This window comes from Haliaeetus albicilla, chromosome 27, assembly GCF_947461875.1.
Source record: "Haliaeetus albicilla chromosome 27, bHalAlb1.1, whole genome shotgun sequence".
Taxonomy (NCBI): Eukaryota; Metazoa; Chordata; class Aves; order Accipitriformes; family Accipitridae; genus Haliaeetus; species Haliaeetus albicilla.
Genome location: NC_091509.1, coordinates 3,168,488 through 3,196,128, shown reverse-complemented (window position 1 = coordinate 3,196,128; position 27,641 = coordinate 3,168,488). Strand labels below are relative to the sequence as shown.

Here is a 27,641-nt window from a genome sequence, read left to right as displayed (position 1 = left end):
TATTCAGCTGGTATTAAAAGCGGCGCAGAGCTGCGGTTGGAAGTGCCTCAGTTCTAGCTGCTGCCGGTTTTCTGTTAAATATTGCTGCATAAAAGGAACTTTTAGATGCAAAGTATGCGCAGTTTGAATAGTGCTGGTTAGCACCAGCTTTTCACGGAGGTGAGAGGGATTTGGCAGCTTAAAGCTATGCATAACAACTGTGTTCGACTGTGGTCCCTGCAAAAGTGGTAAAGGGAGAGAACAGTCATTTAGGTAAAGGTGGTGTGTCAGAAAGTACAGCACACAGTCTGGGAGCGAAGGACAGGAGTGAGTGTTCAAGCGATGAGAAATTTCTGGAAAAAGCAAAGCTTGTGTTAGGGCACAGGAAAGATTTAATTGGAATCCAGCTTGACAGCATGCAGTTATGAAACTAGAAAAATCTATTTTCCCACCCCCCAAACGGTGGCTTTTGTACTTGCCTTTTCCTGGGGACTGGAGTGCAGGAGAGGAAATCGTGATGTTGGCATTTACTGTCGGGGCTCAGAGCAGTTTGAGGGCTTCCTTGTGGTCACCAATTACATTCTGGTGTTATGTGCCCCCCTGTAAAAGGGGGACGTTACTTCTATTAGCATCTTGCTGCAGGGTAGGTCCGTAACAGTTATCCTGTGTGTTTCAGAGTTGCAGAAATTTGCATTTGCAGAAACGGTGACCCTGTAAAGCTGTCTGTGCTGTTACAGCCGAGCTGGTCTTTGGCTGGAGCATGCATGCCCAGCGTGGAGGAGGCAAATGTGCTGTCATGGCTGCTGGCTTTAAAAGTTCATTGCCCTTTTATCTGGAGCAAACTCTCCTCAGGGACAGCTGATTTATGAGGGTAAATGGTAAATGTACAGACGATTTACACTTTTTTTAGGGTCTGGGGATTTTTGCATGGATGTGCAGGAAAGCCTTTGGAGCAGCTGCTCTGGCCTTCACTCAATGTGGATGAGGCAGGGGGGTGTTAGCTTCCCACTCCAAGCAACGTGAATAAGCTTTTTTTATTTTCACCTTGAGAGATAAAGCAACAATGTAGTAGAAGGCAGGTGAAAACGTTCACTCTGTAGCGGTGAGGTATCACAACCTCAAGATATGGGATGAGCTGAGAACAACAAACTTCCCATGCTGATGGAGGAAGGTGATGAATTGTGTCAAAAGAAGACTTTAAGTAAAATGGCCATTTACCTTTGTTATTAAGCTCTGGTTCCTTAGAGGTACTTGTTTAAACTAAGACTTATTTTCTGCCTGCTTCTCCCTTCACTGTCCTGTGGCATAATTGTAATACTGACTGCCTGTCCAGAGCAGGCTGAAGGCAAGTGCTAAGTGGAAAGTAAAGGGATGCAGAACATGAACTCTTTAAAAATAAACAAACAAAAATAAAACCTCAAACCCACCCCAAAACCAAAGCAAAACAACAACAAAACCCCACCTCCAACCCATCAGGAAAGTACGTATCTTTAATGATAAAGCAAATTAGGAAATGCTAGATAAATTTCTTAAATTGCTCAGCCATAGTAAATATTTTCACATTTGTTCTAGAGTGAAAGAAATACATGCAAAGAAATTACATAAACCTATTTAAAGAGTTTCTTCACATTTAGTGTTCACTGTACAAAAAGTACAGAAGCTGAAATCCAGCCTTAGCTGTCAGTTGCCAGCTGTCTGATGGAACTACTGCACTGAAGTACCTGTGGTTGTGCTTCCCATAGCAGCTCATCTGGTGTAAAATCCTGATTTGAAGTGTTGATTTGAATTTTAATAACATTTAAATATGATAACATAACATTTAAAAACAGTGTTCCAAAGGGTGTAATTAAGAAAATTACAATGGCTGTAAGGTCAAATATTACTCCTCTCCTGTCCTATCTGGTTTTGCTATTACCAGGAGACTGAAATTAGGTATCTTTTAGAAACATTTTGCTCTTTTGCATCAGTATCTGTTGGTAGGTTCCTCCCACATCAAGATTGTGTAATTTGGCACAGAGTTAAGAGTTAATGTTCAAACACGGTAAGTTGCTTCCTTTCTAAAGCTCTCCACTCTTTGGCCCATAACCAAACAAGGGCTATTTAGCACCTTGCCAGCGAGTTTCCTGTTTGGGAAACTGTTAACGCGAACTTTATGGGCGCTTTTCTTAGCGAAACATGTGCACTTTTTTTGTGCGCTTGTGAAATAACAGATATTACCAGAAGCATGCATCTGATTCTCTTAAGTCTAGAACTCTGCTGTAATATTCACATTGTTCCTTGGGAGCTGCCTGGGGTGTTGAGGTACAGTAGGCTGGGAATAAACCCCAGCTGCCCACAAAACTCACACAATTTCATTTCACCTGAGACTAAAAACTCGCTTGCATGCTGAGGAAAACCACCTATGAGTGCTATCTTGGGACTTCTGCCAGAATGGGCACTTTGAAGTAATGGCCTGAATCATCATGTGCAACAGGAGAGGGGAAAAAAGCGTGTCCACCTCAGGAATAAGCTTGCTAGGACCAAATAACCCTTTCAGGGGCTTCTCCCTTACCCTGCTCCTCCAGCAGCAGCAGAACTGGTTTCCCTGCTAAATGCATGTGCTGGAAAAGTAGAATTGCACCCTGAGGCTAGCATTGTCATTTAGTTAGGCTGACATCTTGTGGAAGCCTTCCTAGTGTATTAAGAACAACAAATAAGCTAATTTTACATGATGTAGATGTGGGCTGCGTGACTTTCTTGTGCTGGGGGCTTGGAGGATGGCAAGCCCTGGAGTTGCAGGCGAGGCTGGGGCAGCTGGGATTTGCAGCCACGTGTGTGGCACCATGCAAACAGACAGCTCACCCTTCTGCCTGAAGAAATGATTGCGTTAGTTTTTGCTGGACACTAGCATGTCAGGGATCACAGGAGTATTTGCTGCTTTTTTGCTGAAAGAGAGCCTTTGTGCTGTGTCAGTAAGGCTGCGAGGTGAAGGAGACGAGCACAGACATGTGGCTGTACAATTACCGTGCACATACTGTCACTCGGGTGCACTGCCATGGAGCTGGGTTAGCAGTGAGCCCTGAGAAGTGGACACATGAGAAAAGCGCATGTCCAAAGTGATGCATCATCAACAGATGTGTCCAGCCCTTCAGGCTAGCTGCAGAGAGAGGTCTTTTGGGCAAGGGCGGTGGAAGGGATGGAACAGGGTATCATAGGCCAGGTGTCATCTTCCTGGGAGGAAAGGACACACATGTGCTGTGGTGTAGCATGGTGACTGTCACCTCCCTCTCTGGCAGCACTCTGCCCCTGGCACTGGTTGCACATTTTAATTCCTCTTTGTGCCAGGATGAGTGCAGGAGCCAGCCCTTCCCCTCTCCATGGGCGCTGAGGGGAGCATGGGGCTGCCACGGCTGCAGCCTGGCAGTGGGGAGGGATGTCGGGGTGGGAGCAGCATGGCATGGCAAGCTGTGCAGGAGGGGGAATGCAGGCATCTTTATTCTGATTCAGGTTCTTGCTGAACCCTAGATGATACTGTGCAGCCCCAGTGCTTTGGTGAGCTATGGGCTCACCATGGGAGACTCCTTCCTGCAACAAACCAGTGTATAGTCCTGCTTCCTCAACCATCAGACCTCAGATACGAAAACACCACTGAAATTCATGTGTGTCGTACTTCGTTGCTTACCTTTCCTGGTCTTGAATCAGCTACTGCTTTATCTAGAATTTGCCTGTAGCCCTTGTATCATGGTAATAGAGGGGTATGGACAGTTATCCTTTGTAGACATGTAATTAGGCTAGGTGTCAAGGCAGAAATGAAGCATGTGACAAACTGAATCTGAGCACTAAATCTCCTGCCTCCCCACGAAGCACCGCTCAGCAGGGGCGCACTGACGTACGACTGCCTCTGCCACTGCCTGCCCAGAGGAAGGTATGCCAAGCACTCATTTTTCACTTATTAAATCACCATCGTTAACCATGACGCTGCCTGTTGTACAAACAGCTCAGAAGACAATTCACAGATTATCTGAAGCAGAAACCTCTCTGCGAACCATCTTTTTTAGGTAATTGCATGCTGGGTGGCAGGCAGGGCAGTGGTGACTCTCAATCACACAGTGGTGGCACATCTGGCTCGCATCTGGGTGCTCATTTGGCGGGGAGGGATGCTGGGCTCTGCAGGGGTGTGTGCGCTGTGAGAGCTGGTGCCGGGCAGGAGGCACTGTTTCTCTCAATAGCTCTGTAGCCTTAGCTTAACCTAAACTGATGATGAACCATTGAGATTAACAATGAAAGTTTTTGATATTTAGCTGTAAAAACATGGCTTTGTGACTAACTCATTGTAATACATGCACCGCTGATTCTGGTGGCTTTAAGACAGCATTCATGTACTGCCACCACCGTGCTCTTGTTACCTTTGTAAATCAGTTGGGGTTACATTTTTAACATCACTAGCTGTAGGAAAAACTTGGTTCAGGGGTTTTTTTTGTTTGTTTTAATTCAGATGGCAGGCCTACAAAGGGAATGCTTGGTGACAGAGATGGTGATTCCACTTGCCTCCCTGTATACAAATGCCCTTTCTTTGCTTTAAGCCATTAAAACAAACCCTAGTGGGGATAGCTGTGTGAGCTGGAACAGCAAAGATGTGACAGTGACTGCTTGTATTGCTTTCCAAGCAGGGTAGCAATGATGGTGGAAGAGCAGAGATTATGGGGGGGTGGCAGAAATGAGCAATTTTTAACACCAATTCCAGCCTCTTTGATAAAGATCTGATTTAATTTAAAGTAAATTTGCAGCATGGCTAAATTTATTATCCATGATACTGGACAGAGCTGTGGTATTGTGCTGCAAAATGACTGACATGGTTGACATGACCCTATTAAATCTACTGAATCTATTAGCTGCTTACTGACTGCAGAGCTTGTGATTCCCTCAGCAGAGTTTTGTGCTGAATATCTAAAAATCCTATTAGTAATCTGAATATTCAGGCTTTGCTATTGTGAGTCCTCCTAATCCCGTGGATAAGAGAAGCTGATAGCTGGGATGTGTTGTGCTGCCGAATCATTAGTGGGCTTCTCAGTGAAAGTTTGGACTAGAAGCAAGGACCAATTTTTTAATAGTAAGGGTAATTGGTTACTGGAATAAATTACCCAGGTGTGGTAAACTGTCACTTGGAGCCTTTAAAACATGATTTATTAATTCAGAGAGAGAGACTAGCTCAAACAGGACTTGTTGAGCTGTAGAGTGGAACCAGTGGGTAAAATTCATGGGGCGTGTGGGAGCCTGGACAAAGTGACTGTTGTGGTCAGGGATGATCATCAGTGTTTTTGTGTGCCTTGGAGGGTTTGTGCAGCCGCAGGCTTTGTGGCTCTTCATGTGCTCCAGCAACCACTGTCCCACTAACTGCCTCCACTCGGAGCTAACGGGGCATAATTGGTCCCACAGTTAGTGCTTTATGTTTCATTTTTTGCAAAAAAGGTCAAGAAACTACAGATGGGCAAAACTTGACATCCTTGTCTCCGGGCCAGGACTTGGTTAGAATGGGCTGTGATGATTTAAGATGTTAATGACAACAGGGTCTCTGTAGCCACAGAGGTGCGGACATCCATCATGTTTGTCCTCTTCTGCCTTGCTGCACCAGCCCTAACAAAGGAGCCGGGTTAGTAGCTATATGCACTAAATTGTTAAATTACTGCAGCTAAATTAGCAGGGCATTTTATGTTGCAGCCTTCAGAAGGAAATTCTGTTAATACTTTTGACGAGCTCCTGTACTAAAATTTCTGAATGCCAACAAGGTGGAAATAAATTGGAACCACCTTGCTTAAAACCTAATGGGTTTAGATTATACAGCTCTTTCTGTGCTAGTACATGGTGTAGCTTAATAGGAATGGATGAACAGTATGAAACTGGTGCTGCTTAGGCTCTAATGTATGCCTTGCGTGCTTTTCAGGGCATTTTACATAGGACTGGCTGTGGTCTCATCTCGTGAACTGAGTATCCATTAGTAGAAGCCATCTCTTGGTTTTTCTCTCATCTGAAAGGCATCTGGTCCTCGTGCACTGAGGCTGTTCTGGGCTGTGAAGCCAGGGACAGCAAAGTGGAAGCGATGGGTGGACTCGCTTCAAAAGCATGCTCCTGCTTCGTGTTAAAATGGTAACGTAAGGGCACCCAGGGAGAAGTAAAATGGCACTTCTTAGAATAGCTGAATGTTTGGCTTTCTACATAATAGATGAGTATATAACTTGGATCCAAAGATATTCCTGGAAAAAAACCCCCATGTGTACGGGGGGGTACCATGGGTTCAGTAAAATGGTCACGTTGCAATAGGTAAACTGGTGTGAAAGCATCAGAAAGAGCAAGCAGCTGCAATTGCAGGTTTATGTCTCAGAGCAGGCTTTTAGTTTGTGTGCTGCCAGTTGGCAGGTTTCAGGTTTTCAGGTGAATCGCCTGCTGCAAGTAGCTTGCTGCCTGCCTCAGGGTGCGGGCAGTGCCCACCGCCACCAGTGTGCCCAGAGCTGCAGCTTGGGACAAAGCATTCACGTTCAATGCAAGCTGGACGGGCACTTTCTAGCCTAACTGCATTTCGGTTTTCATATCCACCAAGCATGGGAACAGCAAACTGTTCAATAAATAAGTAGTATTAATCTCTACTTTATTTAGAGACTTTGGCTTTGATTTTTGAATGTGGGGTGAAGAACGGGACAGTGCTGGGTCTGCCAAAGGCTGTGGCGTAGTCAGAACGAGCTCCTGGTTTTCATTTCAGTCACTTTTCAGTTACCTTTTGTGATGAGAATCAAATTACTTGATCAGGGAGGTGACAAATCTTCAATAATTCATTAAACTGTAATGACTTTACAATATCCTAACACCCCCCCCCCCCAATTTTGTTAAATTTTTATTTCTGCTGTAGCGTGGATTCCATGTTTTAGATTCAAAGCTGCTCATCCAGGTATTTCAAACCAGCCTGTCACCTGGAGAATTGATAACTGGCATATCCTTACTTTAGTGCTGCTAAATGGTTTTTCTTCTCAACAGGATAATTATATTGATCGTGGCTTAGAACTTCAGAAATTGGATTGTGGTTGCATAAAGTATGTTTCAAAGCTCTAATATAAGGTATATTATACAGAAAAAACTCCCAGCAAAACCAGACCACCACCATTGTTTCATCTAACACTCCCAATTTGATACAAATCAGGATATTTTCAACCCAGTGTCTGCTTATAAAGAGAGAAGCTGCCACTGCTTCTTGGCCCCTTGCCCTCTTTAACAACAGGGCTAATGCGAAACTTGCTGTATCGAACCTTGGCAAAATCCAGCTCTCAGTGGGTGGGCCTGGATACTTGAAATGTTGGATTTCATCCCTGACAAATGTTTTGTAAGGATTCTACCTTTAAGATAATTGATTTTTGGCTTTTGACTGACTGCTCAAGAGCAGTTTTCTGTGATAGTTGGGTATGAAGGTGTGTAAGGGAGCACTGTTGTATTGGACAGGCAGCCCTGTGGACTGCTTGCATGGTGCTCATACCTGTAGGTTGAAGGCAGCAGGTGAGATGTTTGCGTGCAATCCACTGGCCTTGGGTGATCGTGACAGCCGAGGCTTGTAGAAGATTGAGGGTTGAAGCAGTGCTGTTCTGGGTTCAATGCAGTGCCAGCCGTGGGGTGGTTGACAGAGCTGGCAGAAAAGAGAAATCTAAAATTCAGAGGTCAAATGTGGTCTCCGGCTGATAAAGAGCAAAAAGATATCTAGATTTATGAAACCATCCTTTTCTTCTGAAAGCAAGCTGAAGAGTGTTAAAGGTAGAATCTTAAGGTGTCAGATGTTACTGTATTGCCCAAACCAGCCAGGAAGAGAGTGCTTTATCAGGCAGGTGGAGGTTTTACTTCTAGTGTGCATAATCGCTTAAAAAAAAAAAAAAAAGCTGACAGTGTACTCAAAATGAATAATACTAGTTTTATGTTGAGACCCTGAATACCTGTTTACCTCTTTGTCTCTTGTTTTTCAGGCTGGACGCAAAGAAAGAAGCGATGCACTGAACTCTGCGATTGATAAAATGACCAAAAAGACCAGAGACTTGCGAAGACAGGTAATTAGTATATGAAGTTGGTACTTGTTGAGGCAAATGAGTGCATTTCTGCATGTTTGCCCTCTATGGAGATATGTTATCTGTTAATTTGTTTCTAGGGGCAGTGGGCTTGCCTGCTTGTATTTAGTGAATTAAGAGCTAGGAGCTTCCAGAGCCTAGTTCACAGGGAAGCATGGGGTGGAAGTGTAATCCCCTGTTAACTGTGTAATAAAGATGTTTAATTCTTGACCCATCCTCGTGGCAAGAGACATTTAAAAAAAAAAAAACAAAACCAAACCAAAAAACAACCAAAAAAACCCCCAAACAAAAAAAACCTCAAAAAATGGAAAAAAACCCACCACCCTCCCATTTTATGGATTTTAAACATAATCAGGGATATTTTATAATTCTGATGGTATTCATCTCAGCCTGTTTTCTTTGAGGACTGTATTTGTATAACATCAATCTTTTGTCTGTTTGTTTTTTAAAGCGATGTATTCCCCTTTTCAAGTAAATGTGAATATGGATCAAGTTTGTTGAAAAATGTTTTTATTCTAGTAGAAAAATAAAAAAGTTAAATCAGCATGTTGTTTAATCAGCTGAGGGAAAGCAGTAAATTTACTCAGACAAAACCAACATGAGCTGCTAAATCAATATTTGTGGCCAAACTGGTGACTTGCACTTACATAACTAATCCAGTTTTTTAAGGAGATTTAACTTAAATTGAAGCAAAAAGCGTATAGACAAGGCAGTGCAGGGAAAGCCTTGGTCACACAAAGGAAGAAGGATCAATGACGAAAGTACTTTAAGCTTTATGTATTAATACAGTAAAAGGAAAACAACAGTAGAACACTACTGAAAAATAACTCGTTCTTTTATTTTTATTTTAGCTCCGCAAAGCTGTTATGGACCATGTATCAGACTCTTTTCTGGAAACAAATGTTCCGCTTTTAGTATTGATTGAAGCTGCCAAGAATGGGAATGAAAAAGAAGTTAAAGAATATGCCCAGGTTTTCCGTGAACATGCCAACAAATTGATTGAGGTAAGATGGTACAAATTAAAATTAAATTATCACTAGTTAAGTTAAAACAAGACTAGGCAAAACACATTTTTCAACTCTGTTGAAACAAATAGCAAATTCTCTAATGAATTTGCTTTTTAAAATTTAATGAACTTAAATAAAATTTAATTTAATATTTAAATAAAAGTGTAAGCTTATCAAAAAGCAGCAGGTACTGTTACATTGCCCATGTAGTTTTAGATATTGTACAATGTGAGTATATCAAGCTGTTACCTTTACTTGATTTGTTAATTGGAGATGCTGATGTGGAGTAAGGTAGACTATGGCATGACTGTCCTGCTGTACAATTGGACCTGTTGCTTGAAGCCTGGAGGTTTTTTCTTTTCAGTAAAATACCACTGAATATAAACAGGCCTCTTACGTGAAGGCTTTTAGAATGAAAACCTGCTTGTGTCTGTGTAAAGAGCAAACAACAGACAAACAAAAAAACTTGCAAAAACAACAAAACTGATCCCTGTCACCTTTTTCTAATAAAAACCCAAAGGTTCTCAACCTGGTTTTACTGAAGACTAAAGCTAATCTATGGGAAGATCAGCTTAAATGGGACCAACCTGTCTTAACTAAAATGCATTAAGGATCATTAGCCTACTCATACAGGTAACAGTTTTCCAACAGGTAGTGCATTTACAAAGAGCAACATAGGTTCATACCCTGTATTCATGGATACATATTGGTAACCTTGTCCTCTTGCCATTGTTTTTGCATGAGAGTTTTGTGCCTGTTGATGCTAGATGGCAAGGAACAAACATCTATAGGTATTGTTGAAGAAACATGCCACTAGGAATAAACTTCAAAAACTACTCCTGTACACTTTGGCATGCTTTGAGGCATCAGCTGGTGCATGTGCTTAACCTCAGCAGCTACCTGGGAACAGTCAGATACTGGTTAATGTATTTTTGCTCTCTTAGTATCACTGTATTTTATAATTGAGTCCATGTGCCTCCTAGGCTCATCAGGAATACTTTCACACAACTTGACAGATTTAAATTACCCAATAATAAGACTATTGAACATCAGTAAAAGTAGTTTCTGGCTCTTGCCCGATATTTTTTTCTCACTTTTTTTAAAGCCTTAGGGGCTCGAGTGTGGTGAGCAACTGCCCCATAGTCTAGGGTGCACCAAGCTAGTACAGCTCTTCAGGGTTGCTGTCTAAGCAATTAAGATCTTGAATTCTTCAAAGGTATGTGTTCTTCACCTTTGGCCTGCTGCATTTCAGTGTAGATGCCATCTTCATGTAGTTTCAAAGTTATTTTATTCTAAATTTTAAGTAACTAACGTTCGACAAAACAGCAGGCGGAAGACAGTGCTGCTGTGCCCTGCCTCGACAGCAGGTTACAGCTGTTCCATGCGCAGTGGTGGAAACGCTTTGAAGTGGGCTTTGTCTAAAGCTTCCCTTCTTCGTGTTGCGAGCCTAATTTATCTAGAAAATTACATTTAGGGCTTGTTTACAGAAGTTGTTGACTGGCATAACAATAGCAGTACCTATTCTGCCACCTCTTCAGTGGATGCGTGGTGTCCACACGTGGAGTTCATTGGCATAATTACAAAGGTGTAATTGTGCTGCTCTGTCTACAAGCTTTCCTCGTGCTCTTGCTAGGTGAGCCCTTACTCCCTGCTCCTTCAGAATATGTGTGCCATCTGAAAAGCAACGGGTGGCTGTCCTCACTGGGATGTAAGAGCAGTTTTTACAGACCTTACCTTGTGTGCAAAATGCCAAGCTGCAAATGAGTTTTACAGAACCTCTATTCAGCCAAACAGTCTGTCTTTCAAGAAAGACTATTCCTCTGAAAGTATGCATTAAACAATATTTCTGACTGGCATCAAAAGGTTCTGCTAAAATGATATGCTGCTGCAACAACTTTTTGAAGGCTTGCTTATTGCTTTTGCTGTCTAAAATGTAACTATAGCTATGAGTAGCATGATCTAGGTGGCTTATAAACCTCTTCCATGAATGTAGATGGATTAATATATGTGCTTAGCTTCAACAGAAGGGTATTATACTCCTGCAGAGCCTTTGTCTCAAGGGGATAGAGAGCCACTGCGGAGTCGTATGTGATGTCAAATTTACTGTGAAGGAAGACAGGTTGGGGTGGGTTGCACTTACAATGTCTCGGTGTGTCTCTGTCAGAATGGAGAAGGATGTTTGCAAGTTCCCATATGATTCTGCTCTTGGGCAGAAAACTCAACTACAAGTATCCAGAGAAACAATAAAAGATCGTGTAAGAGCAGAACAGAAGATGTTCCACTTGGTGAGATGAGAAGTGATTGCTTCCACCTGTTTTCAGTGGAAGATAAGTGTGCTGGGGAGTTTATTGTAACTACCCTCAGAAATGCTGCTGAGTGACTCAAGACATCAAATGTGACAAAACAGCTGCAGCGCAGAGTGAAGCTGTGTTGTGTATCACGCTGTGATTGACAGGCTGCTGTGTTTTAGATGTAGAAGAGAACATGTCCTTTCCTTTAATGCTAAGCGATGGGAAGAAGCACACATAAGACACCTGCTCTGCACTAGGTGACTCAGAAGATCCCCATCTGAATTAGTGAGATGTTTTACACCTTGGATTTAGTACCCCTTTGTCCTGTGACCAGGAGGAGTCAGTGCTGCCCTCCTGGTGAACCAGCCACTAGAGGGGACTGTGATATTTATTTATTTATTAATACTAAACTGTTGCAGGTGTTGGCTAGATGGGAAGAGTAGCAGTGCTGGTTCTGCTCTGGGTTAGCATGGGGAGTTCTTGCTCCTGCAGTGCAGAGGTGTTTACAGGCTTTCCAAGTAGCTGTAAAGAGATGCAAGCACATGCTTTGGGTAATTTGATTTTGAAACACTCCTTTTTTGGCAGCAGAGTGTGTCTGCTTTGTGGTTCCTAAAGTCCAGGCAGCCAAATTTGACCAAAAGGTGCAATTACCACAAAAATCTGATTTGCCTGCTGGGTCTGTATCTTCTAAAGAAACCATACCAAAGCTGTGTCCCAAAGGGCTTCCATCTAATTTGTTTCTCGTGTAGTAAAATACTAATGCCCTTATCCTGTGTTTTGAAAACTGAGTAACAGTAAAATAGTAAAATGAGACTTTTCTCAGTTGAATAATACCTTTCAAAGATAGCTTTCAAAATTGCTCTCTACTAACAGTCCATTAACTAGCTAGCACTCTGCCTGAATTTTGTTAAAGGAGTTTAATTCAGGAATTGAGAAGCCAATTTAAATGCAGCACACAAGAATAACAGAAGAGACAGCATTACACAAACCAGTGTAAGAAAAAGTGAAATTCACTTGTGAACTATGAAAGTTTTCCTAATTTACAGATTGTAAAGTACTTGCGTTCCAGTGGTTTTTACAGTGTTGGGTAAAGTAGCCTTGGTTCTCCAACCTGTAACTTTGCTGTTAAGGAAAGACAGCTTGGCGTTGGCACCCTTAGATTTAATGTTCCTCCCTAGAAGAAATTAGGCTGTCCTGCAACTTGCTGCTCATTTTCAATGATGTCACTTAGGACCATGCTGACTTTTTGTTCCTCCCAGTCTTTGAAGTGTGCTTGTGCACCAGTTGCCTTTTTACTGCTCCCTGTAGTCACTGCAGTGACACTTCTGGCTATTGTCTGAAAGTGAAAAAGCTATAAATGTTAAGAAACTTTTGCTACACTATTGAATGCTTTAGGAAAAAAAAAAAAAAGAGGTTGTCAGTTTGTCGCTGTTGTATACTGTGTAGTTTTAATGGAAAAGTTTCTCAGACCTTAAGAAATTAGATAGTTAAAAGGTAGATGAGGACAGAGTCCAGGTTAAAATCTTCTGGTAGCTGTTTGCTTGCTGAAGGATATTTTGGTAAGGGAGAGTTTGCAATTCCTTAAAAACAGTGAATAATCTTATCTTATTCTGGAACCCAGTACCCCTGTGTCAAATGTTTTTCTCAAATTTTGTGTTTAAGTCTCTTTCTCAGACAAACTTGGTAAGACCAGGGAGGCAAAAGCTCTCAGTGATGTTTCATAAGCATCAATTTTTTTCCAGTTGCCTTAATTTATCTGAAAAGACTGCTCTGTGCCTTTTTTTAATGCACTGGGTTGTATCTTGCATATGGAGAGATGATTTTCTCATCTTCAGTGAAAACCCATGAACAGATGCCGACTGCAAATTTATTTGCTTGGAAAGAATCACATTTGGGCACTTGCAACTCCATAAGCTATCTGTAGCCTCTTGCGCTGACTTTTCCCCTTCTGTTGCCCTAACTGTTTAGCCTGATGTCCTAGAGTAATTCTTCAGACCTCGGTCTAAAAATACCACTTTCCAAAAGCCCAAAGCCTTGCACACTTGCAACATTTTTACTACAATTTGTCCTGATTTGTCCATCCTTACAGCCTATATATTCTTCAGAGAGTCTTAACAGCTGCAGATTTTTTACATGTGAAAGGCTTTTAAAAAATCTGAAGTGGGTAAAACATAGCTTGGTTTTAAAATAATAGCTAGCTTTTGGACTTCAGACACAGCAAAGGTTTTGAAAAACTGAGGCTTGCCTATCCTCTGTTCATGAGATATAACTTACCTGGACATAGCTAGTTACCTTTGTGATAAAGGTATATATGCAGTGTTTGTGCATCTTACGCATTTATTAAAAATGAAGCATGGAATGGGAGTATCCACCAGATCTAGAAATAAATCTGGTGTCACAAGATTATCCTTTGTGTCTATTAGCCACCCGATTTCCAAAGTTTATAGGAAGTTTATAAAACTAGCATCTTTGGAGGTGGGAGTGGACTGGCTTTGCTTATTCTTTAAATATTATTTCTTCATGCTTGCCATCAAAGGTGCATATCAGTACTGAAAGATAGAGACGATGTGTCTTGGGTGAAAAATGCAGACAAGCATAGCACTTGACACCCAAATCAAATATTGACTTGGAACGTTTTTCTGAACTTTGGGTATATTAATCTCTCAAAACTCAGCATTTTCCAGGCTAGACTCATTATCAGTCATTACTGTGGTATCTGAGCACCTATTTTTCCTGTTCAGTAAGCTAATTTACAGGGGGGAAAAATCTGCAAACTCAAGTTTGTCTTTTACTTGCTTTTATTTTTAAGGTAACTGTGTATTACAAGGGAAATGTCCTTGCGCCATGGTCTGGAGAAGAGAGGCAAAGTTAGTCCAACTTGAGACTAATTTCCTATTTTAAGATGGAGAGCAAAATGTCTTTACCAAAGAACAACCACGTTTTCTGTAATTTGTCTATAGATAACCTTGGCAGCAATTTGAAACAGATGTCTTTAGTAAATGACCAGTATAACTCTAATGTGCCCTCTAAAGTCTGACACCCTTCAAGAACTGATACACTTTCCTTTTAAGTTCATTTTATTAGTCAACTAATTCATAAATAAATTAAATTCTACTCATAGAACATGCTTTCCTTACATTCATAATCAGTAAAGTAGGAAAGCCTTAGCTAAAAAAAAAAAAAGTTCTTCCATTTTCCAGCAAAACTGGATATACTTATCATACATAAGTAAAGGCAAGTGACCTTTTAATAGGATAACTTTTGTTCTTGTAAGGGTTTTTTTGAGGCCAGTCTTCTAATGCTACACCAAATTATGCATGAAGGGGTCTGTAGAATGCTGGTAGAGATTAAAAATCACGTTGGAAGAGGAATAAGAGATTTCAGGGTAATCTTTCTATCCAGATTTCATTGTAAATACACATGGGAGAAGCCAGGTAATCAGTAATCTGACAGTGAAACTGATGGGAGAGATGAAGTGATTGAAGATGAATTTGAACCCTCACATATCTGGACAGCTATTGGGGTGTTCGGAAACATTTTTTTATTTGAAAATCATCCCGGTTAGCTGCTGCTACATAGAGGAGAGGCATTTCTGCCATACCTTTTCCATAGGGGCAGTCATTATGTTGGATGATTGTTGAGAGTGTGGGGTTTGGTCTTTAAACATTTGCGCCAAAGGGGATGTGAAGGGTGTAGAAGTTGGAGGTGAATGAGGTTAGGGTTTTGAAAACTATAGAATCATAGAATCCTTTAGGTTGGAAAAGACCTTCAAGATCAAGTCCAACCATCAACCATTCCCAATAAACCAAGTTCTGAAGTGCCTTGTCTACATGCTTTTTGAATACCTCCAGGGATGGTGACCATGTTAACGTCCTTTTAGCCCTCTAGAAACAGCCCTGTGTTTACTCTGTTCCTTTTTCCTTAGGAAACTTCAGGGAAGGGGAAATCTGTAAAAGAGGTCAGGAAGTATAAGCACAGTTGAGTACAGGTGCTGTTGATATGCCTTCAGAAGAAGGTAAAAAGCAATAGAGTCCTGGCCTGTTTTATTTTCCAGATATTTGAGTCTTAATTCCAACAGCATTTTTAAGTAGCTTTTGGGGTACAGCTTTTATAGATGTGGCATAAATGTTTTAATTCTTGATATATAACTAAAAGCGTCGATGCAGGTCTGGATTTTCGTCATCTTAGTCATTTGCAATATTGGAATATTAGTCATGTATTGTCATCAAGGAGTTGCCTGTGTAGAGCTCATTCCTCTTACTATTTTGTTGCCTTCTTCAAGAGCATAATGTGTTTATAATTACCATTAAGTTTGCCATGAACAGTTGTCTGAATCACCAAAAACTGGTTTAAACAGCACCAAGTTGGAAGCCTTTAGTAAGATGATAATGCAGCATGCTCTGAGTGATAAGCAAAATGAGCTAGGAAAGAATTATGATTTCTGCTTTGATAAACACAGATGCTTTTTTGGATAAGGATAATTATTCAGGTACTGTCCAAATATCACTGCTAGAAACACTTTTATTTCAAAGAAAAACATTTGTATTGCTAAGAAGCATCTAAGATGAGGATTCGCTTTGAAAGTTTTAACTTAAGGTCAGATCTACGTTACATACCAGTGGTGTGATTTCTGTCATGGTAGCTCAGATCGACTTGTGTAACTAATGTGTTTTGTGCTTATAACAACATTTTATCACTTTAGCTTGTTTGTCTGAGGAAGGAATAGTTCCTGTGCCAATAGTTACATCTGCTGCTACAGCTGCATCTACAAGGGGCACGGTGCCCACGTAGCACACTGGTATTCCTTTACCAGCTCTGCTCTCTGTCAGGTCTATAGAAAGGATAATCTACCAGTCGGGAAATAAAGGTATTCCTGTACTGCTAGCACTTTACTACTGTGGATATGTGTTATGCTCTAGATGTATTAGTTCCCTTCAAACACTTCTTCCCCCTCTTTCATTGAAAAATTTCCCTGTTGGCAAGAGAGAGAAGGGCTCTCCCTTCTGCACTTGCTGCTCGGTAAATGGAGCCCAGTTCAGTTTGTTGTGATGCAGAAGCTCTGGGTTTGCCCAACTGTGTGAAAAATTTCCCTTCTTTATGAAACCTTGACAACATGTGGGGTTGCATTCTGTTGGAGAAAGACATTTCCTCTGGGTATGGAAGGAGTTTGTTTTACTGAGCTTTCATGGGACAGCTATACCTAGAATGGCACCAGATAGCTGGAGAGGTTGTTGGGAGACAGCTCGTTTAGATTGACAGCCAAATGCAAAGCTGTATTCCTTAACTAGATTTTTAGACACACAGATACAACTTGAAAGGTGCAGGTTTTGAGATTTGATCCCAAAAGTGGTTACCCATGAAAATATTAAGCAATTGCCTCAATATTATAGGGAGCAGAAAGTACACAGAATATTGTCTCTGATCCCCTTCCTCTTCCAACCAGTTGCCAGCCTGTTGAAATAAGAAATCCTGAAACCCCAATTTCTTATTGTCTGAAACTTTTGAATCAAAACTGCAAACATTTTGCTTGCCAGTTTTGTTCCATCTAGCTGAAATTTCCCCTCCATGTGTTTATAACCAGACTTGAAATTAAAATTGCTGTCATCTTCTGTGTGAGGTTGCATAGCTCTGGAAATAGCAGTTATCTCAATTTTAGTCCATCGTTCCCCTCTGTGCTTTACGTCTAGAGTTTTTCTGTGTGCGGCTTGTTTTATTTAAAGGCTTTTACTATTTTAAGTTAATACATTGGGATTCTGTTGCCCACAACAAGCTCTTGCAACGTACCTTCTGTGGAGCTGCAGCCACTTGCAACTACTTAAGTCATATAAAATCACAGAGGAGTTGACAGCATGACTCCCAGTAACTTGCTCCAGAGTCCCTATGGGCTTGAACCAAAGTCCTCCTGCCATCCCTCCATGCATTAAAGAATTGGAACTGTTTTGTGTAATTCATAATTAGTTATGCCTCTGCAAAACTAGTGAGTTCATAGGATTATAGCTATAATGCAGCCTTCTCCCTCATGCGGTACCTATTAGGACTGGATGTTAAAATGTTCACATTTGTCTTGAATATTGAGTGTAGTGTACAAGTGAATTAATAAATGTATGGACTTAATGAATAATAAAAGCCTTTTTTTTTTTGAGAGGGATGGAAATTACATAATTGACACATCTCTACTGAGAGTCCTCAGTTGCCACTTAGGTTTGCCAGAACAGTTGTTTCTACAGATAAATTAATTTCATGGGCTTTGACCATCATGAAGTGAATCTGGACTGTTTTCTTAATACGGGGGAGGAAGAAATTAGATGTGCTGTATTTGAAATTTGTGAGAGTATCAGATACACTTTTCTTTGGCAGGTCCTCAAGAAGAAAATGTTGAATGGCTGCCTCTTCATTCTTCTTTTTTTCTTTTTTTTTTTTTTTTTTTTTTACTTTTAATATGGGTGATTTTAAGCTGCTTACAAGTGGGAATTTGCATTCCCAGAGAAATTGTAAAATGAAAAGTAAAAAATAGAGCAAGAAGCTGAAGTTTTGAAGTTTAATCAGACATTAAAATGCCAGGAACACCTTTGAAAAGCTTTGTTTCCATGTTGCTGAAATTCCCAAAGTATCTGTGTATAAACGGGTATGGTGTTGTTATTTTTGCATAAGGGTTCGTGAGCATCTGTTATGAGAGGATACTGGTTAATGTTAAACTGAAAAGTTATGTTTTTCAATCATAAGACAGTCTGAAAACTCTCTTACTTCTGCAATGCTATTTTTACAACTGCAGTTTCAAATGAGAGTAGTCAGACTCTTAGAATTCAATCAGTGTATGTTTGTCTTCTGCATAGCGATACATAATCCTTATTTATAACAATGCTGTGTGGCAGAGGCAGCTCTGACAATTTTAAATTATGCAACAATAAACACATTACAGAGCCTCCTTTGGATTACACCATTGCTGGATGATTGCATCCAGCACCCGTTTAGGAGGGCTTTGCGTACTTGAATTCCTGAAGAAGCTGTCCTAAAACATGACCTGTAAACAAGGAGGAAAAACTTGCTGTTGCATTTCTGAAGTCAATCCAGGTACATGAAGTAAAGACTTTAATACAAACTTTCAGTGTCAGCCTTTGAAATCCTTGAAAAAGATTTAATGATAGAGATTATAGTTCCTTTTTTCTCTTCTGCTTTTTGTCTCTTATTGAAAAAGCAATTTGTCAATCCTTTAATAAACAGTTCCATGTAAAGTAACCCCTCTACCTAAGCTAGGATGTCAGTGCAAAGAGAAAGTTTAACAAGTACAAAGCTGTAGCAGTATTTCTTGATTATTTTCAACAGTGTAATTTTAGTAGCTTAGCAAATACCCCAACCTTGTGTAGTTGAGGCTGCTATAGTCTTTGAATTGCTGGAAGACATGGCTCCTTAGTCATTATCTGAACAAATTTGAAGTTCAAAAAAAATTAAAAAATCAAAAATGTATTTCAGGTGAAAAAGGTAAAAACTGCCTATTGTCAGACAAGGCAGTTGTCTACAACAGCTGACAACACAAACATAGGCTGACAAATTGTCACTAATGGAGGAAAAAACTGCTTTAGAAATGTCAAGGTTTTTCCTGATTCAAAATTAGTAAATTCTGAAGCATCAAAATAACTAGAATTTGAGATGGAGTCACTCTGTGAGAGATGGTGCAATTTTTTTTTTTTTAATTTTTTTTATATTGGAATTACACCTTCCTGCTAATAACTTATTCCTGATAGACCCTTTGCCCTGAGATGGTACCTGCTTTTAGAAGGAACGAGTTAAGTAATGCCTCCTCCAAAGGCATCATGTCATCTTGCAGTAGTCTGATGTTGTTGTTAATACCAATCCGATTTGAGTTTCAAGAACTGACCAGTGCATGAAACCCACTTCCCAGATGAGTTCGTCCAGCTTTGAGTTTTACTTGGCACCGGTTTGTTAGGTCAGTTTGTAGAAATGGTTGTGTCAGTGCACTTCTTGATAATGCTCAGTGCATTTGTCACTGGGGGTAAACTTAAGCTCATTCATCTAAACATCAGCAGCTGCTTTGGGTCCATCCTGCTTTTTGGGATACATGAAGCCATCTTTGGGACATGGTTGTATACTCTCTAAACTAAGAGAGCCTTGATATTGCAGCAAAAAGATGCTTTTTAAATTGGTCTGTCAGTGCTGCAAGAGGTATCTCTGAACTGTGTCAGTCTAGTTGCTCTAGCCTGTCTTCATTCCCAATGTATTTTTAACTTTTTTCAAGAGATTGCTCATTATGGCTGATTACATTATTTGCGATCATTTTGTCTCCTTTGATGCCTGTGCCAGTAGTGCTTATGTAAAGGGGCTTGATGATATTGAATGGTAAGAATGAACAAATGCAGTGGGAATTCAATTGCTATTTTGCTCTCAAGCACAAGTGTTCTTTCTAAATCAAGTCTGACCACTTACTATGTCAGTCAGCTACGTTGTTGGAGACATGGAGCAACTACTTCATTTACATTTGATTTAAGGGGAATTTTTGTTTGTTTGACGTGCTTTTATTTTATTTGGAAGTTTTAGATATGTATGATTTCTAAGTGCTCTGCATGCTTTAAAACAAATTTGGCTGTAGTTGATCTTCATCTCAGTTGTAAAATCCTATGTATTATGTGTACCTGTCAAATAACTGGCCAGTAGTACCCTATCTTCTCTACAAACAGGGAGTTGAAGTTACTTGTCAAATATCACACATGAGTTATTGATGATGGATTCTTTCAGGTAGTTTTGAAATTAAATTTCTTAATCCTACAACCATCCACCTCAGCTGGTACATGCAGTTTTAGGATTCATGCTATAGAGCACCTGATAATGAATGATAATTTAGAATACCTCATTGTAATGTCATTTACAACTTGATTAATTAGTTAACATAGGTCATCTTAAATTTCAAATTTTATGAGGTTTGTGAGCGTTTTCCAATAGTTTGACAGTCTTCCTATGGGTGCAGTAAATGTTGCATTGCTGTGAATTTACAGCCACGTCTGCAGCACTCTGAAGTCACCTCTGCTGCTGCAACATCCTCACTTTGCTCTGATGTTCAGCAAATAGTTTGCTGGGAAGTTTGTGTGCTAATCTGGCAGAGAAACTAATTCGCCAAAGCAAATAGCTTGCTTTTGGACGAACATGCTGAAATGAAGTGTTGAGATTTGGAGACGCAGCAGTAGAATGGGATGTGGCAGCCAACAGTTGGATTGTCTTAAACTGCCAAAGACCCTCAGTCAGGGAAGCACACATGCTTCTTTCATAAAGGTTGGCAGTCCCAGTCGGGCAATTTCTAAAGAAGAATTGCCATCAGTGAGGTATTCAGAAGAAAAATGACTGTTCAAAAATGACTGTGCAAAAAAGCAAAATTTCATCATACTATGGCGGGGACACTCAATTATAAACTTCTTTGCCTCTCTGTATTCAGACAGAGCGGGGTTTCTCTGTGCTTGATTCATCACACTTGGCTTGAGAGAGAGCACAACATCTCCAGATATCGGAGAGGCTGATTTTGTAGTGCTTCAATGTCGCTTTTATTCAGCCCCTACTCAATAGAGCTTTGTGTTCTTCTCGCTCCTAGAGATTGTAACTGCTGCTGTGGAGGCAGAAACGATGTGGAAATATGGACCATAAAAAATACTGGCAAACTAGTGTTTCTCAAAAATATGACCTGTGCTTAAAACAACGGCAAAATCTTTATTTGACTTTTAAATCATGGCATCTTTCTGTCTTCTGATTTTTTTTTTAATTTTTTTTTTGAGCCTCTAAACAAAAGCATAGTATACTACAGCTCACTGTGAACTAGGGATTTAAGATATAGCAAATCTACAGGAAAAACCCCCTATGTTCAAACTAAAATCCCTTTCTGGTAGGGCATTATAGAGAGTACAGCTGTTTGGTGGTAGTTCCATGCAGAGAGGAACTAAGCTGGAGACTGGAGCAAATGTGGTAACAGAAAGGACAGAGCAAATAGCTTTGGCTAAGCTGGGTGCAAGCTGCATGACCTTGCAATGAACTGAAGACTTACTGCAATTCTGCCTCATAATATGTAGGTCTTGTCTACAAAGACTAGTGCAAAAGAAAGTTGAGGAGTAGGACACTTAATATTTCTGAAAGTTGGTAGAGTTTTCTATATCTTGTTGATGCTGCACAGTCTTTCTCTCAACTTCAGTTTGTTTTAATCCAAATATATGCTGTTGCATCTGTTTACTTGTGGGAACATACCTCTCTTCTTGACAGTGCACCATTTTGTATCCTTTGGAACTTGATTTGGAACTGGAGGGAGGAAAAGGCTGAGCACTTTGCAATGGGAAGTTGCTTTTTGGTCCCAAAATTAATAATGGGTTTAATGAAAAACAGCATTCAAGTATATTGGCATGTGGTTGATGGTTTGTGGGACAGTAATGTATTCTGTGTGGGAACATCTGTCATAAGGGAATGGCTTGGGAAGGGGGAAAAGCATGTGATATAGCTGCAGATACTACTTCAGGATGACTTGTATATGAATGTACAGGATAGTTTAATTAAAGGGAGAATGCAATTTCCCCAGCTTATAGAGAAAAGTATATGGAGAAATCTGGTTCACTGGTGTTACTGAGCATCTGCTGGCTTGTGGTAATGCTTTTACAGCACATTTACTGGGGGGGTTTGCAGGTTGCTCTGTCTCTGAAAGGACAGTACTCGGTGTTCATCTCAGTTCACTTCATGCTATTTTTACAGCTTTCTGTGTTCAAATGGCTCAGAATAACATGCTTGTCATTCACCTGTCAACTAAGAAATGTAACTTACTTCAGACTTCCTTCCCCTGAGAGTAGCTCTGATATGAGGAATATCTTCAATTACCAAAACATTCTGTGCTGTCCCCTTCCTGTGTGCTCGTAAAAGGCAGGTGTTTACAAAAGATCCTCTGTTTCAAGATGACCTAGTTATGGATGCTGCTGTGCAGCAGGTCAAGGTTTTGGAGTAAAGTTTTTAGTATCACAAGATGCTATTCAAATTTTGGAGAATTGTGGATGGATCTTCAAGATCACCTGTACCAGCAAATGGTTTTATTCGATGAATTGCAGCATAAATGGAGGGCTGGAGGAACATCTGCCTGATACTGCACTCTTTGACTAGATAAGTAGTACATCAAGTTTAAGCCAATGCATTCAAATCCCTGTATCCTGTCACAGAGGTGCACTCTGTGCAACACCAGCAAAACAGCTTGAATTTTGCAACACCACTGCACCGCTTGCATACGTGAATTGCTTGATGAGCCTCCACGTTCTTTTGGGTTCACATGCAGTAGGATATAGAAATGTTTCAAGAAGAAGAGAGTATCCGTATGCTTAAGGACATCAGAATACTTAATTCTCAGATGCATGGGAGCTTGATTGTTTTTTTTAATTGTGTAGTTGCTGTTGTCTCACTCAAGTGGGAATGGGCTTTTTTAACTGTAACTTCAAGTGCTGCCAATGATGCTTTCGTATGTTTTACTGGAGAGAACTTAACTGAATCAGTGGTAACAATGATTTGTCTGTCCTGTTATGACTATGGTTTTATGATCTGTTGTGTTATGGTTTTATGACTAGAGAAGGAACAGATGTCATTAGTGGTTTCAAAATTGGTTAGAATTGAACGAATGTGGATGCTTTGTATTTCATGATGGGTTACTGGTCACTGTTGGGGGCAGCTAAAAAGTTTCCTACAGAGGGAAATAAAACCTAGTTCTAACAGTTGTGTTTTGTTTTCTCCCACCTCTGACACAGGTTGCCAACTTGGCCTGTTCCATCTCGAACAACGAGGAAGGTGTGAAATTGGTTCGCATGTCAGCCAGCCAGCTTGAAGCCCTGTGTCCCCAGGTAATGAAAAGCATAAGAACATAAGACATACCCTAGTAAGTTGGGCAACTGGTCCTGCTTAGTACATGTTCTGGCCTCTTAGTGGCTGTCTATGGACTTGCTATGGAACTTGACTTTTTCCTTAATATACGTAGAGAATGAAATGCAGTGTAGGCATCAAGACTTAGAAACTTTAAAATACGTGACAAAGTAATTAACGATACAGATGGGTCTTTTTTACATAATAGCTCTAATTTCATTTGGCCAGGGTATTCTAGTAACCTGCAAGACAGTAAACTGGTGAAGTTTCAGTTGTTTACTGTGCACATTCATGTTGCAGGAAGATGTCTTGTGAAAACACTACCACTGCTCCTGTGTACACTGTAAGATGAATTGTACATAATTTTTTTTTCTGAGTAGAATATAAATATGCCAAAAAATACTCTTGATAGAGCAGGATCAGAGGAAGCTGGCTGTGCGTGAAGAGTTTGAACCTGGCTGAGACTACCTTTTAATTAATAACTTTTTAATGGAAACAAGGAAATTAAGTTTATATAAGCACTAGACTCTTCCATTTTGACAGCCCTGATGTTTTGAATGTCAACAACTAGATACTTGGATGAACCCCTGAAGACTACAGTGCGCTGTCAATCCTTGTAATTTACATTTTTTAAAGCAACAAGAAATTCAGATCTATAATATAAAAATAAGCTGTTATTGGTAATGAGGAGCTAATGGAAAATACGTACTCAAAAAAAATTGGTCAAATGGCATTTTATGAAAACAACATGTGTTGTCTCAGGATTATTTGGAATTTGTTCACGTTTTCCCATATATATTGGTCCTTCTAAAACCAGTTGAAGAGGAGAGATATGTTCACCTGTACCCACCTCAGCAGGAGGGAAATTTTGAGGGAATAGGTGAAGACAGTATGAAGAGCAGGACTATTTTACCTTTTCTATTATTTTTAAGTGACAGTCCTATTAAACAGGTGAAGATAGGCACCTGAGCATAAAATATTAAATACTATCTAGGAGGCCTTCTGTCATCCTGGGGTGAACTTCTGTGGTTCCCACTCCTGCATCAGACCCTGAGGCCAGTGCATCAGCTGCACTGGCTGTGCAGTTCTTTGCCTCCGACATCTAGGGCAAGTGGTGTGTATGGCTCGTTAAAACCAAAGGTCAATTTTTACAGTAGGAACAAAGCATGTGGAAGAAAAAGCTTTTAAAAATACATCTTACCTGGTATAAGGGCTTGCTCTTTCCTAAAGTAACCAGCTAGGTTGGACGTAATTTTTTTTTTGTTATCTCCAAGAATATGGGTGTCTAATGCATGTTGTTCCAAGCAAATGCTGATGCTTTTGAAAATAATAATCTTTCTTAAGTTAGGTTTTCTTTGAATCTAAATGTTTCTGGTAGTTGTCCAGGTCTGGGGAGGGTGTTTTCCCCTCCCCGTTGCTGAAATTGTGTGTATTTCAAACTCTTCTACGTTTGCTTTTCCAACAATTGCCTATTTAAATAAATCTACTCCTTTATAAAATAAGCACGCTATCAACATGAAATAATTAACAAACTATAGTCAGTAGTCACCAAACTGTAGTCACATTACTGAAGTACAGTTGTTAACCTTTGACTTCAGGGATTATGGATGATATATTTAACACACATTGGAAGCTTTGATTATCTATAAATGGACAAGGGCTATAACTGATGGATTTTGACTTCACAAAGGTCACATATCTGAACTTCCAAGCCTGCAGTTTTAGATGCACCACTGCACAGTCTTGCCTTAATTTCAGGGTTGTCGCCAAGAGATTAGTAAATGACACTATAGATGTTTATAGCACTTGAGAGAGTGCTTTTATATTACATTACATGTTCTCTGGTTGATTCTTTAATGCTCTAAGAGTATTTAAACATGTTGTGAATCCTGAGAGATAATTAGGGGCACTTGTCTAAACTGTTTTACAAATGGCATCTGTGTTTTCTCCTAACAAGACAAAAGTTTGTCTTGTGCCAGTCTAAGTGGCGCAGCACGCTATCATCCTCCTCAACTGAGTTACTGAATGGTCCCCAAACTTTGATTATCCTGTATAATCTCTAAATGCTTCTAGATATAAGAAGATACAAAGAACAGCATAGTGGGATTTTGTTTCCTTTTTCAGACAATTATCTGTTTATTTTGAAGTTTATTGCTGATGAGATTCACAGCTGTTTCTTGAATCCTTTCAGGTGACTGTGCTGAACAAGTTGTGAATTAGGCATAAAATACAGATTTAATCCAACACTATCTGTTCGGTTTTTTGGTGGTAGTTTTGGGGGGGGTTTAGGATTTTTGGTTTTTGCTTAGATGGTATTTTTCCAGGAAGATGCTGGATTTGGAATGAGTCAAGTCAATCAGTAATTACAATAATCTATTAAACTCAAGTGAATATGTCAATATCACACAGAAATATGATGTATGAAATTTAATTCAAGGTATTACTGTTGTTGAAAGGATAAAACTGAAATTTAATGCACTTGAGTCCCAGGTAACCTCTTAAATAGCTTAGCTGAGTAGAGGCTACTCTGGGAGTAGGGAACTCCTGGTTAAAGAATGATATTTGCAGAAATCAATCTGTAGAATTAATTGTAAAAGCTGTATCTCAAATAGAGCAGTTATTCGGTCCCTTGCCATAACTAGCCTTTTTGAGCCAGCAGCAGGAGAAAGGAACATGCAACACTTCAAATTGGTTAGGGAAATCTTGGAAGTTTTGTTGACGCAGACAAGAATCCAGTCATTGCCAGTGTCACCTACAAGTTCAAATGTTCTCAGGTTTGAAATTTAATTCTTTGAGGAAAAAGATGTGGAAAATTTTTCATCTGAAAATTCTCTACAAAAGCCAGCAGTTAAATTTGTTTAGTGTGGCTACATTACTGGAAATCAGCTCTTCCTCAAAAGTAACTTCATCCTTCCTGTTTGTGAGTCCCCAGCCAATTAAGACAGAAATTAATGCAAAGTTGAAGACTTAATGTGATATTTAGAGCTCCCGTTTGATGGTGCAGAAGGAACCATTAGGAAGAGCTGTGCATGCTCTGTAGTAGCCAACTGGGTGACTTGTGTTAGTCTGGGTTTACAGAGGAGAAATAAGGCAGCGTTAGGGGTCACTGGTGTTTTTCTTCATGAAGCCTTGACTTACAAGCTTGCCTGCATTCTTTTTTTGAGGACATGCGTTGCTGAAAGTCTGTATATCAAAGTGAGACAACTTTGTCCAGCATCTCACAGGAGCTACCTGCAGTCCTGCAGCTTCATGCCTTGCTAGGTGGTAGGAGAAACAGGCCAGTCTATGGTGGGTTAAGATGAAGGAACAAAAGTCCTCCATCATTACTGTTAAGCATTATTTTAAAAAAAAAAAAAATTAAGATGTCTTTCATAATGGAAATGGAAAAGTACTGCTGTGAAATGCTTGGAATAGTTGCCTGTTCCTCCATTTGCCTAGCAGAGTGCTGGGGGAAGTTTTCTTTGCCTTCTTGCTAAACATAGAGCTTGCCAGTGGTAAATTAGCGAACGATTTTGTTTATCTCGACTCAAAAACCTGGATCCTTGCTCGTAACTCTGGCTTCTGAGTTCCGTTTCCAAGAAGTACTTGCTTTGGGAGCCTGCAAAAGCTGTTTTGTAACAGCATTTTGCATTAAAGATGTCTGAGAAGAGAGCTTAACCATAGGAGTGTTTCTGATCATACAAGCTGTAGGTGTTCAGAAAGCAACAGTGAAAATGCCCCAGTACAGCTCTTGAAAGGAAAGAGTGTTGCTCCAGCCTTTTGATGTGACAGTCTGCTGTCACTTGCAGCTGTTACCAGTTATATGTTGACTTTCTTGTTCTTTAAAGCCTCTGTGAAGTTCATCTAGAGACTTCTAACCAAATTGCAGTCAGGCTGAGAGTGTTAGAAAATAATTATGGATTAGAATTTCCATCAGGTTTGGTGTTTGCTTCTGCCAGCAAAAGCTGGAGCCCATTGCCCTTCAGACTGATCATCTTCTGGGAAGTGAGTTGCAGGAGCAGGGTAGACCTGCACTTCCCTGCTGTGGACATACTGGACCTGTTCTCCCATCTGTAGGGCAGGGCTTGCTCTGAGCCAGTGCTGGTTGCCTTTCTCCTCTGCTGCCCATCCTCCTTAGAAACACTGCCAGGCAATGGCTCTGCCTGTCCTTTCTGTGCTCCCTCTATCTATACTTACCTTAGCACAGACAGCATGTTTGACGAAGCTCACCGTCCCCTGCACAGTCAAGTGAGTGTTGCCCATTAAACAGACTCCAGATAATTCTTGGATTAAATCACATTTTTTTATAAAAATAAATTGGCTCTTCTCATATTAACATCTTGTTTTAATAATTGCTGTTCCATATCCTTACATTCCAATTTTGAAATGCTTGAAAAGCAATTTGCTGCTTATAGATTTCTGATGAGGCAGAT

General features: G+C 40.3%; 1 protein-coding gene across 2 annotated transcripts in view; it reads left to right on the top strand.

Annotated features, from left to right (window-relative positions):
* CTNNA1 (catenin alpha 1) overlaps positions 1 to 27,641 on the top strand; it is a 120,193-nt gene that overhangs the window by 62,166 nt on the left and 30,386 nt on the right. For both annotated transcript variants that reach the window (XM_069772639.1, XM_069772640.1), the window contains exons 8-10: positions 7,956 to 8,036; positions 8,906 to 9,058; positions 23,118 to 23,210. In XM_069772639.1, coding sequence (XP_069628740.1) covers positions 7,956 to 8,036; positions 8,906 to 9,058; positions 23,118 to 23,210 — 327 coding nt within the window. The remainder of the gene's footprint in view (positions 1 to 7,955; positions 8,037 to 8,905; positions 9,059 to 23,117; positions 23,211 to 27,641) is intronic.